The sequence below is a fragment of the Armigeres subalbatus genome, chromosome 3 (assembly GCF_024139115.2).
Source record: "Armigeres subalbatus isolate Guangzhou_Male chromosome 3, GZ_Asu_2, whole genome shotgun sequence".
NCBI lineage: Eukaryota > Metazoa > Arthropoda > Insecta > Diptera > Culicidae > Armigeres > Armigeres subalbatus.
In genome coordinates, this window is record NC_085141.1 from 95,469,829 (window position 1) to 95,483,133 (window position 13,305).

Genomic DNA, 13,305 nt, shown 5'->3' on the forward strand with positions numbered 1-13,305 from the left:
TCTTGAAGACGAGGACGGTAATCGGTTTGTAGCTAGAGCACTTCTAGATTCAGGTCCGAAAGTAGTTTTATTACTCAATCATTGTGTCAACGGATGAGAGTACATCGAAGCACAGTAGACGTTTCTGTTATGGGTATTGGCGAATCTGCGTCTAAGGTCAAACATCGCATCGAGACAATGGTATTATCGCGAAACACCGAATTTTCGCGGAAGATGGAGTTTTTGGTTCTTCCCAAGGTAACGGTTAACCTGCCGACGACAAGAGTCAGTACAGAAGGATGGTCCATCCCAACCGGATTTACATTAGCGGATCCTTCCAAGATGTTTTCTTAGGCATTGAATCTTTCTTGGACTTTCCATACTGGTCGTCCAGTTTCGTTAGGAGAACACCTACCAACAATCACTGAAACGGTGTTCCGCTGGGTAATAGGTGGCGGTGTCTCAAGTATGCAGCATTCTTTGCGAATCAACTGTCATGTCTCATCAAGCTGCAAATTAGAAACGTTGGTCGAACGGTTTTGGGAGTGTGAGGAGTTGGATTCTACCAAAACGTATTCCAAGGAGGAACAAATGTGCGAAAAAATATTTGAAGAAACGGTGAAACGCACTTCAGAAGGTCGTTACGTAGTTGCATTACCACAGATCGATCATATGGTTCAACGGCTTGGCGAATCAAGAGAGATAGCGTATCGGCGATTCCAGGCTACCGAGCGTCGACTAGCGAGAAATGCCATGTTATGCAAGCAGTATTACAGCTTTATGGAAGAGTACTTAAGGCTAGGACATATGCAGAAGGTTTCAGATCAAAATCCATGTGATCGAAGCTATCTCCCTCATCATCCTGTTGTGAAAGAAGCGAGTACGACAACAAAGGTTAGGGTGGTTTTTGACGCTTCTTGTAGAACATCCACAGGAGTTGCGCTCAACGATTGCCTGTTGTCCGGACCAACTATTCAGGAGGATCTTCGTTCCATTATTTTACGATGCCGTATGAAGTATATCATGATGGTGGCAGACGTAGAGAAAATGTTTCGGCAAATTCTCGTACGTCAGGAAGACAGACATCTCCAGTGTATCCTGTGGCGTTCGTCACCAGCTGCGGATGTTAACGTATACGAGCTTTGTACCGTCACGTATGGGACAAAGTCAGCACCGTTTTTGGCAACTCGAACGTTACACCAATTGGCACAGGACGAAGAACATCGCTTCCCATTAGCAGCAAAAGCGATTCACAAAGATACTTATGTCGACGACGTATTGAGTGGCGTTAACAGCGTTCAGGAGGCACTAGAACTGCGACTGCAACTAGAAGGGCTATTAAGTAGCGGAGGATTTAGGCTAAGAAAGTGGGCTTCGAACTGTCATGAAGCCCTAGACGGTATTGCAGAAGAAAACTTGGCCCTTCATACCAAAAACAGTAATGGTTTGGACCCAGACCCGTGGGTGAAAATCCTAGGATTGTCTTGGATACCTAAAACAGATTGCTTCAAATTCGATTTCACATTCCCCATCATAGAAGAGACCGCAGAGCTTTCCAAGCGGCAGATTTTATCTGTTATCGCTATGCTATTCGATCCGCTAGGCTTGATCGGTGCTGTCATCACTACCGCAAAGGTTCTGATGCAGCTGTTGTGGACATTAACGGATGAAGCAGGCCAACGGCTTAATTGGGACCAACCAATACCTTCAACGGTGGGTGAGACCTTTAGGAAATACTATCAGCAATTATCACTTTTGAATGATATCAAGATAAAACGGTGTGTATTGCTTCAGAAGGCTGTTTCTGTGCAGATACACTGTTTTACTGATGCATCGGATAAGGCTTTCGGTTGTTGTATCTACGTTAGAAGCTCAGATTCGAATGGAAGGGTACTTGTCGAACTGCTGTCTTCGAAGTCGAGAGTTGCACCATTAAAGGCACAAACAATACCGCGTCTTGAACTCTGCGGGGCAATGTTAGGAGCACAGTTGTTTGAAAGGATTCGAGATTCTATGGACATAAATTTTCAAGCACACTTTTGGACGGACTCTACATGTGTACTTCGTTGGATACAAGCTCCTTCAATGACTTGGGCTACCTTTGTAGCCAACAGGGTTGCGAAAATACAAACAATCACCGACGAGTACCAGTGGAGACATGTGCCAGGAGTTACCAATCCTGCAGACCTAATCTCAAGGGGTATTGCGCCGAAAGAACTTGTCAAAAGTCAACTATGGTGGCATGGCCCAAATTGGCTGCAACAGGAACCATCCAAATGGCCAATCAGTTTTGAAACAACAACTTTAGATTTGGTGGAAAAGGAAAGAAGGCGGGTCGTGGCGGCAGTCGGAGCAACGGAAATAGAGTGTTTCAACGTATTCTACCTAGGAAAATTTTCATCGTATAGCAAACTATTGCGTCAAACAGCATATTGGATTCGCTTAATGACGCTTTTAAGAACGCCAAAAGAGGACCGTTTAAACACTGGTTTTCTATTAACCAATGAGCTGCGTAACTCGGAATACTTGTTAGTTCGTCTAGTGCAGCAAGAGGTTTTTATGGATGAGTTTAAGGCTTTGGAACAAGGCAATCCAGTTTCTCGAAAATCACCACTCCGTTGGTTCCACCCGTTTATCGGAAATGATGGTGTTATTAGAGTCGGTGGGAGACTTGGAAAATCAGAGGAAATCGAGGAAGTGAAACATCCAGCAGTATTACCAGCTAAACACTCATTCACCAAGATGCTTCTGCAATACTATCATGAGAGATTATTACATGCTGGGCCCCAATTATTATTAGGAGTTGTCAGACTTCGCTTTTGGCCATTAGGAGGGAGAAATACAGCCAGAGGAATAGTGCATCGTTGCAAAATATGCTATCGAGCGAAGCCTACACCTATGGAACAGTTTATGGGTGAGCTTCCCGCATCCCGAGTTACCGTTGCACGACCATTTTTAAGGACTGGAGTAGATTTTTTTGGACCTATCTACGTTAGACCTGCTCCGAGACGGCCAGCAATGAAAGCGTATGTAGCGATTTTCATTTGTTTATGTACAAAAGCTGTTCACATGGAACTCGTGACGGACCTGTCTACGGATAGATTTCTTCAGGCGCTACGCAGATTCGTAGCTCGAAGAGGAAGGTGTGCTGAAATTTATTCAGATAATGGGACCAACTTTGTTGGAGCCCGCAACAAGCTTGTTGAATTGTTCAAGTTACTGTCTTCTAAGGATCATAAGGAGGCGGTTGACAAATATTGTAGCAATGAAGGCATGCAGTGGCGATTTATTCCTCCGCGTTCACCTCATTTTGGGGGCCTTTGGGAGGCAGCAGTACGCTCCTCAAACATCATCTGCTGAAGGTTTTAGGAGAGAATCCTGAATCACCAGAAGACCTCATTACCTTACTGACACAAATAGAAGCATGCTTGAACTCGCGACCTCTGACTGCGATGTCAGATGACCCAAACGACATGGAGCCATTAACCCCCGCTCACTTCCTGATCGGGTCATCGCTTCAGGCAATCCCGGATCTGAATTATGAAAATGTTCCTGCCAATCGTCTTCGCAATATGCAGCGAATGCAGCAGAAGGTGCAATTGTTTTGGAGAAGATGGCGCCGAGAATACCTGCACACATTGCAGGCTCGTACCAAACGGTGGAAGCCACCAATTCATGTCAAAATCGGTCAGCTTGTGGTCATCCAAGATGATAATCAATCGCCGTCACATTGGAAAATGGGACGAATTTGTGAACTGCATCCTGGATCCGATGGAGTCGTAAGAGTACACTACTAAAAATCCACACATATTTATTGGCAAAAATCCATAGATTTAACTTATGATGTATATCAGCGCACACATAATCATTCTCCTTGCGAACTACTAATAAAATATATATCCAAATAAACTTTATGTGTGGTCCCGAATTAGCAATTATTTATTTATGTGTGGTTCTATATCGATTATATTAGGGTGGAGCTATTGCAAAAATTTATAACGGCGACACATATATCTTATATAGATATTTTTGGCAGTGTAGTAACTTTAAGGACTGCTACCGGCTTGCTAAAAAGAGCAGTGGAAAAGCTTTGCTTGCTACCATACATGGATCACGAGGAGGACTCCGAACTAGAAATTTGATTATAGATTCAATCGAGCTTCCCACCCCCTTTTTGTGTCGAAGAGGATTTGTTTATTTTCAGAAATTGAACATGTCTGGGTGGGTGAGGATGTTGGATACTAGCTACAACCCTGGTAGTGTTCTACATGTCCAGCTAAACTATATGTGAGAGGAGATAAACTGGAGATAACTGCGCAATGATCTCTAATCGTGTTCGGTAAACATCGCATCGTGAGGCTGCTTGTATATTCTGGGAAATGTGTAGATTGTAAGATGAGTAGTCGGTTAGTTAGATATAAGCATCCAAGGAGTGAGGCACGCGTGTCAAATTTTAATCTGTTACTTTAAGCAATAAACTGTGTAGTTGTATGTAGTGTTTCAATATAATTGTGTGTTTGATTGCCGCTAAAATCTGTGTTTGAATCGTGCATGCTACAAAAATCGGAATACCCAGGAATCCTTAACGTCGTAAAGACTTGGATAACGCTTACGAGGTCTTCGAAAGGAAACTGTATCGTCGACCAACCCGGAAAGGAAAGGAGATTCACCTTCGTCGCATGCAACAATCTGATGTTGGAATACATTCCTACAGTCCATAATCCCAAATCAGCAAGGTACACCGGTTTCCCGACACATATTGTAATGTATTTTTATTGTTAAACTTACAATTTATTTTTATTGTAGTTTGTTTTCTTCTTTATTGTAACAAAAATGTTTTCATGGTACTTTATATTCGGGTATTTATATACGCGATACCACACTGCCAAAAATATCTATATAAGATATATGTGTCGCCGTTATAAATTTTTGCAATAGCTCCACCCTAATATAATCGATATAGAACCACACATAAATTAAATAATTGCTAATTCGGGACCACACATAAAGTTTATTTGGATATATATTTTATTAGTAGTTCGCAAGGAGAATGATTATGTGTGCGCTGATATACATCATAAGTTAAATCTATGGATTTTTGCCAATAAATATGTGTGGATTTTTAGTAGTGCATAAATGCGCGATGTTAAACAATAATATCTATTATGTATTTATTATTTATTATAATATAAAATATTATATATTATATTATATATTATGTATTTATTATTTATATTATTTATATTATTCATTATATTTGTGCGTAGTGTGAACATGGTATAAATATATTTAAACTGTTTTTCTTGCAACACTGCGCCACGAATGCTTGACAACAAAACAGAAACAAAAATCTTGCCCGTGTGTTGGTGATGTCGGCGTGCGTGTTGGCATTTCGCCAAGCTGTCATTTTCCACCACTCGCGTGTGTTTCATTCATTCGCAATTTGGTCATCGTTCTTTTCGATCGAAGTTTTCAGACGAAAATGTGCTAGCGGAATTTTTTGTCGCAGTGGAAAGTGCTTTTATCCTCCATAAAATAAAAGTTGCTAGTGTTGGACATTTGGAAATTGAAGACCAGGTCGAAAATCGATTCCTTCGCGTAGTGTTGAAATGAATAGCGTTACGGTGGAAGATTTGCGCCGGCTTCCGGAGACTATCAGTTTTCCTAGCGAGGAAGAAAAGGTTTTCGCCTATTGGAAGCAGGAAAAAGTGTTCGAAGCATGTCTAAAGCAATCCAAAGGAAAACCTAGGTAAGATTTTAAAATGATAGCTTTTCCTCTGCTCATTATAAAATGTAAAAGATGCAAAATTCCTTTTCTAACCTTAATTTGCATTGTTGGATATCAAATTCAATAGAACTCATTGTCATAAATATGGAACTGCATCTGATGCAATATGGATGCAGTTTACATCAATGAATTTTCTGTATTAGTTAAGTATTGTTGATTTTATGACCTTATTTGTTTTATTTAAGGTACACTTTCTACGATGGTCCTCCGTTTGCAACCGGTTTGCCCCATTACGGTCACATCCTGGCCGGGACGGTTAAGGATATCGTTACCCGCTACGCCCACCAGCAGGGATACCACGTGGAGCGTCGCTTCGGTTGGGATTGCCACGGGCTGCCGGTCGAGTACGAAATCGATAAAACACTCAACATCCGCGGTCCGGAGGATGTGGCCAAGATGGGCATCAAGGCGTACAACAACGAGTGCCGTAAGATTGTGATGCGCTACGCGGACGAGTGGGAGCAAATCATCGGTCGGATGGGTCGTTGGATTGACTTTAAGAACGACTACAAGACGCTGTACCCGTGGTACATGGAATCGATCTGGTGGGTGTTCAAGCAGTTGTACGTGAAGGGACTGGTTTACCAAGGCGTCAAGGTGATGCCGTACTCGACGGCGTGCACGACGGCGCTATCGAACTTTGAGTCAGGACAGAATTACAAGGAGGTAACCGATCCGGCCGTGTTCGTGTCGTTCCCGATTTTGGGCGATAAGGATAATGTGAGTACATACATCGATTTCCATTCTTTATTAGTCTTTCAATTTATAAACAGTTTTTTTTAATGGGTTATGTTTTTGTGCTATGAATAAAATCACATGAAAATAAATCATGTAACTTAAATAATCGTTAAATTAATTTCCTGAATTAAAATCGCATAACTATTAACTTTTTTTCAGGCCGCCCTCATTGGTTGGACGACCACCCCGTGGACTCTGCCGTCGAACTTAGCATGTTGCGTTCACCCCGAGCTCGTCTATGCCCGCGTAAAGGAACTGAAAACCGGCAAGGTATACATCATGATGGAATGTCGCATTGATTCGTTGTTTAAGGGTCCTGAAAATTACGAAATTATGGATCGGTTCCCCGGTAACAAGATTGCCGGTCTAAAGTACGAACCATTGTTCGATTATTTCAACAAGTATGACAACGTGGCTTTCCGTGTGCTGTTGGACAATTACGTCACAGAAGAATCTGGTACCGGTGTGGTTCACCAGGCTCCGTACTTCGGCGAGGACGATTATCGCGTTTGCTTAGCTAATGGAGTGATCACGCGCGATCAAGAAATTGTCTGCCCCGTCGATCCCAGTGGGAAGTTCATGGATCCAGTATCGGATTTCAAGGGTCAGTACGTGAAAGACGCGGACAAGAACATCATCAAGTTGCTCAAAGAAAGGGGACGATTGGTGCTGAGCAGCCAAGTAAAGCACAACTATCCATTCTGTTGGCGATCAGACACTCCACTGATCTACAAGGCCGTCCCATCGTGGTTTGTTCGGGTCGAACATATGACTAAGCAATTGCTCAGTTGTAGTTCCCAAACCTATTGGGTTCCTGATTATGTGAAGGAGAAACGGTTTGGAAATTGGCTGCGGGATGCACGTGATTGGGCTATCAGTCGTAATCGATATTGGGGTACTCCAATTCCGCTTTGGATTTCTCCCGATGGCCAGGAGATTGTGTGCATCGGAAGCATCGAAGAGTTGGAGAAGTACTCCGGCGTCCGGGTGAACGATCTACATCGCGAAAGTATAGATCACATCGAAATTCCGTCGGCCGTATCAGGAAACCCGCCACTGCGACGTGTTCCGGAGGTGTTCGACTGTTGGTTTGAGTCCGGTTCTATGCCGTTCGCCCAGAACCACTACCCCTTCGAGAATGCGTCTGATTTCCTGAGTAACAGTTTCCCGGCCGACTTTATTGCTGAGGGTATTGACCAGACACGCGGTTGGTTTTACACATTGTTGGTTATTTCGACGGCTTTGTTCAACAAACCGCCGTTTAAGAATCTGAACTGTACTGGCCTGGTCCTGGCCGCAGACGGACAAAAGATGAGCAAGCGTAAGAAGAATTACCCCGATCCGATGGAGGTGGTCAACAAGTATGGTGCTGATGCGTTGCGGTTGTATTTGATCAACTCGCCGGTTGTGCGAGCCGAAAATTTAAGGTGAGTCAGCTTGATGTTTGTATAATTAGCGTATTTGGTTACGTAGTAACTGTATTTAAACACAGCAACGACAGTAATCGTTAATTGATTTCTTTTGCGATTTTTCGTTATCTATTCATAATTGCTGAATTGCAGGGATTTGACAGTTGTTTTGATTTATGGAGCAGTAAAACAAATTATTATGGTTTTTTAATCGCATTGCTATGCAATGATGCTTCCATTACAGTTTCAAACTTAATGCCAACGTTTGCATTCCATTTACTTGTAAAACAAAACATTGGTGCTCTGGTCATTGGTCTCTAGACTAGGTTTCTCGAAATTAGGGTGTTTTTTTATTTGAGGGCGGCTAGGCACCAGCATCGTTCTGGTCTTGATAATTTGAATCTGGAAATTTTCTCGGCTTCCTAAAATAATGAATCAAATGCAGTATTGCATAATTTTCTACCTACAGTACCGCATCTTGGCGCTTGCTTTTTTGCGCGATATGCGATTTTAAGTTGACTGCAAAACATTGGTATGACGAAAGCCATCTGTAAATTTCCTCAAAATACGAACTGTTTTGGAATCATAAATAATTTAATGCTAAGCAATCATGAAATGCTACATGAATCATCAGATTTTGGAAACTCTTGCACTTAATCAAATTGATTTAACATAGTTGGAAAGACTGTAAGACTAGGTTCCGATTGCGGAAAGCTTAAAAAATATGCTGCATAATAGTAAGAGGATATAACTACAGTGATCGACGAAGAAAAACGATCGATGTTCATATTTTCAACATTTGAAACTAAATTATCCCTAACTTAAATTTCCTTCCAATTTCAGGTTCAAAGAAGATGGCGTGAAGGACATCCTCAAAGACGTATTTCTACCGTGGTACAACGCGTTCCGTTTTCTTCTGCAAAATGCGGATCGCTTGGAAAAGGAAGAGAAGATTGTCTACCGTTACGACGTCGTGCGTCACGCGGAGAATCGGTCCGAAACCGTAATGGACGTGTGGATCACATCCTTCAAAGAATCGTTGCTCGATTTTGTTGCTAAGGAAATGAAGGCCTACCATCTGTACACGGTAGTTCCGCGGTTGACCAAATTCATCGATCAGTTGACCAACTGGTACGTGCGCATGAACCGCAAGCGTATCAAGGGCGAGTATGGCGTTGAAGACTGTCAACATGCGCTGGATACTTTGTACGACGTTCTGTTGGCGATGGTTAAAATGATGGCGCCGTTTACCCCATATTTGACCGAATATATGTTCCAGCGGCTGCGATTGCTGAACAAGGAGAAAATCGAAGGAAGCGTGCACTTCCAAATGATGCCCGAATCGAACAAGAAGTACATCAACGTTCCAATCGAGCGTGCAGTTTCGAGGATGCAGGCCGTCGTCGAACTGGGTCGCGTAATGCGTGATCGCAGAACCGTCCCGATTAAATATCCGTTGACTGAGGTCATCGTTATCCATCAGAGCAAAGAATACCTTGATGACATAAAATCGTTGGAAAACTTTATTCAAGACGAGCTGAACGTGCGAAAGATTACTTTGAGTTCGGACAAGCAGAAATATGGAGTGAAGCTGCGAGCGGAACCCGATCATAAAGTCCTTGGAATTCGACTGAAGAACGATTTCAAACAGGTCCTTCAAGCGGTGAAGGCTCTGACCGATGAACAGATCAATGAGCAGGTGAAACAGGGACATTTTACTGTACTTGGCCATCAAATTGAACTGAACGAACTTCGACTGATTTACCAGTTTGATGAAAATCAATCGAATGGACAAAACTACGAAGCCCATAGCGATAACGACGTATTAGTACTGCTTGATATGACTCCCAATGAGGAACTGATGAAGGAAGGCGTTGCCCGTGAAATAATTAATCGCATCCAAAAGTTGAAAAAGAAGGCTAAACTAATTCCAACAGATCCGGTGCTGATTTACTACACTGTCAATAAGGACGGGGAAATCAAGAGCGTCGCAGTAAGTCATCAGGAGTTCATTGTAAACACTGTCAAGTCGCCGTTCCTACCATACGGTCCGGAAGCTGCCTCAAAACAAATTTTGATCGAAGAATCCCAGGAACTAAAGGGTGTCCAGATGAACATAGTTATTTGCTCCCCAGTGGATCGACCAATGCCAGCCAGTCCTTGGGTGAACTTGCTCCTGGACGAAAAAATTACCCCACGTTATCAGACCAAACCGTCGCGAGAAGCAACCGTACTGTTGACCAACTTCAAAGGCGACCTGCTGACCCTAGACCAGCTAAACACGGAAATCCATTCTCTATTCGGTTTGAACGACCAAGTCTACAAACTGCTTACAGCCGACGGCACGCAACTCGATCAAGTGGATCTCAAGCTCAATCAACAGACTGTATTTATTACACGTAAAGCCGGATTGCCCAACGGATGGAAGCCGGCAAAAGCGCCCTCCTGCGCCTTCCGAAACGTGGAGTACAAGGGCCGCAAAACGACCCTGCTCGAGGAGAATCCCGTCGGAGTGAAATTGGACGTGGAACAGGTTATGAAAAGGGTTCTTAACGATGCCAAGCAACTGAAGGTAAACTAAAATGCCTCTTCTGACTGGTACTTCTGTGCTATTTTAGTAGATTGTGCTCAGTAATAGTGCAGTTATTAGTTTGTCATGAATAACTATTAGGGGCCAATTGAGTTGGTCCGTTAACGTTTATTACATTTGCTAATATAATAATTCTATGTGATGCATTGCACATACTTTACCCACTCGATAGTTGATTGATCCGAAAATGTCCGTAACTAGAACGTCTTAGGATATCTATCAGGCACCTATCTATCACACATCTTATTTGAATGCTCTTTCAGACAATATAAATACACCCAGGTTTTTTTTTACACGGTTGGAATTCATTAATTTCTCGGTTAACCCTTAAATGCGCAATGTTGTTTTAAAACAACAAACCGAAAATACGTTTAATGTTAATAATTTTAATGGTAGTTTACGCTAAAAATACTTTCGACGATTTCTAAAAAAATCGCCTTGCGCCTTTAAGGGTTAACATGAATTTTCACAGCTTTTTAAATACCCCCTGAATTTTCTTTGATTTTTTGTGAATTTTTTCGTGGGGTTAACTCATTATTTCATTGACACTGAAGGTCTTAAACGACCAAAACCAAACCGTGTAAAAAAAAAAACCTGGGTGTATAAAGATCTGGTCCGTTGTCGAGCGGTCGTCAACAGAGCCGGCTTGAGAACTTCCTACGCACTTATTCTCTATTAGTGGTAGATTATTATTTATTATTTTATTTATGTATTCAGACTAAGGCCGAAGTGGCCTGTGCGATATATAAGAGTCTTCTCCATTCGGCTCGGTCCATGGCTACACGTCGCCAACCACGCAGTCCACGGAGGGTCCGCAAGTCATCTTCCACCTAATCGATCCGCCTTGCCCGCTTCGCACCTTGTCTTCTTGTGCCCGTCGGACCGATCGCGAGTTCTGCCTTCTGCTGCCTGCGCTCACCTCTGTCGTCCTGGTCCTGACGCTAGCTGCAGATCGAGGGTCTTCCAGCATCCGACGACAGGCAAGTACAATCTAGTTTTTGTTTCTCCGACGTCTGATGCCGATCCACTTTTCAGTATCCTGCGCTCGACAAATCTATGCGCTGATTCCCATATATCCGGAACGCGCCGCAGAGAGTTTCAAAGGAGCCCTCAACTTCTGCGACTCAGTCAAGCCTCTTGCCATCTCCGCTCATCACAGTCGCTCCGGAAGCGGGGAGAGGGTCGTCCAACAACTTGAATACGCCGAAGAACATAATTATCCGTCAGCTCAACCGAGATATGATATCGCAAACCTTGCCTCTACTACATCCAGTACGCCCCCGGGACGCACTCAATCCGCAAGCTCTGAGGAAGCCCCTAATCCTTCCAACTCAGTCGTGTCATTCCTGCCAGCGACCAGCAGACGTCCCGGCCTGTGCTTAGGTCAGGAAATGGGGTCTTCCGAACTCCTTACGTCGGCAAGTACTCTCAGTCAATGAATTCTTCTCTGCCTGATAGTGTTCCGATTTGCAGTGCTCCATCCGCTCCTCGCCACATACAGTCCGACATATCCATCTACTACCGGAACGTTGGAGGAATTAACGGCCTTCTGGACGAATATCGACTAGCTGTTCTGGATCAGAACTAAGACGTCATAGTGTTTACTGAAACCTGGCTTGATTCTCGCGCTATTTCGAGCTACGTTTTTGGAGCCGGCTACAAAGTTTTTCGCTGTGATCGCAACACGGAGAACTCCATCTTGAAAGCAAAACTGGTTGAGGACGATTCTTGGAACACCGTTGAGTAAGTATGGGTTGTTATTCAGCTTGGTGGCAGGCAACTATTCCTCTGTGCTGTGTACATCCCTCCGGATCGGACTCGCGACTTGGATCTCATTGACACACACTGCCGATCTGTATCTTGTGCATTACATGGACTCCTATTCATAGCGGCTACTTCCACCCGGAGCTTGAAAGCTCCACGTTCCACGCAGGTGCCGTTAAACTTCTGGATAACTACAGTATCGCAACGCTATCTCAAATCAATGGCGAGGTTAACGAGAATAATCGCTCTCTGGACCTCTGCTTTGTGAGTTGTCGTACCACGGCACCTTCCATCTGTTTGGCTCCTGCACCCTTAGTTAAAGATGTTGCTCATCACCGCCCTCTATTGATTGCCGTCGAAGATAAAGTTATGCGTGATTTCTTCAACCCCCCAGCCGTGGTGTCGTACGATTTCCATAAGGCGGACCATCGCAGTATTTCTGAAGTGCTATCAAATATGGATTGGGAACACATTCTCGATCTAGTGGACATTAATTCTGATACAGAAACTTTTTCTCATATCATGGTGTACATCATCGACAGGCATGTCATAAAAAAGTCCGTTCAATCAGACTCTCGGATCCCGTGGATGACGAATGCTCTCCGGTCGCTGAAAAGGGGCAAGAAAGCTGCACTCAGAAGTTACACGAAACACCGTACGTTGCCACTCAAATTCCACTATGTCAGACTCAACAACGAGTATAAGCGGATCAGTCGCTATCATTTCCTACGCTACCAAAGAGGGAGACAGCGACGACTAAGATCTCACCCAAAGTCCTTTTGGAGCTACGTAAATGAACAGTGCAAAGAGACTGGATTTCCATCGTCCATGGTATTCAATAGTGAATCTGCAAGCACCCAACAAGGTATATGCAACCTGTTCTCAGCTAAATTCGCCAGTGTGTTTGAAGACGAACAACTACCTGTTGATGTCGTTACCACCGCTGCCAACAACGTCCCATTAGCGAATCAATCGCTCGGTGATATCGAGGAGAATGTTGAAGCCATCTCAAGAGCGATGTCCAAGCTTAAGATATC

General features: G+C 43.6%; 1 protein-coding gene across 1 annotated transcript; it reads left to right on the top strand.

The window, feature by feature from the left end:
* The first annotated feature begins 5,396 nt into the window (after positions 1–5,396).
* On the top strand, positions 5,397–10,664 carry LOC134225547 (isoleucine--tRNA ligase, cytoplasmic-like). The gene is made up of 4 exons (XM_062705727.1): positions 5,397–5,728; positions 5,953–6,487; positions 6,665–7,932; positions 8,758–10,664. The coding sequence occupies exons 1-4, from the start codon at positions 5,589–5,591 to the stop codon at positions 10,493–10,495; spliced, it is 3,681 nt and encodes a 1,226-aa protein (XP_062561711.1). The 5' UTR covers positions 5,397–5,588; the 3' UTR covers positions 10,496–10,664.
* Positions 10,665–13,305: the final 2,641 nt, after the last annotated feature.

Excerpts from the sequence above, each read along its gene's own strand:
- LOC134225547 (XM_062705727.1), top strand. The coding sequence starts at position 5,589 with ATGAATAGCGTTACGGTGGAAGATTTGCGCCGGCTTCCGGAGACTATC. Across the intron at positions 5,729-5,952 it reads CAATCCAAAGGAAAACCTAG|GTACACTTTCTACGATGGTC; the intron begins GTAAGATTTTAA and ends GTTTTATTTAAG. Across the intron at positions 7,933-8,757 it reads GTGCGAGCCGAAAATTTAAG|GTTCAAAGAAGATGGCGTGA; the intron begins GTGAGTCAGCTT and ends TTCCAATTTCAG.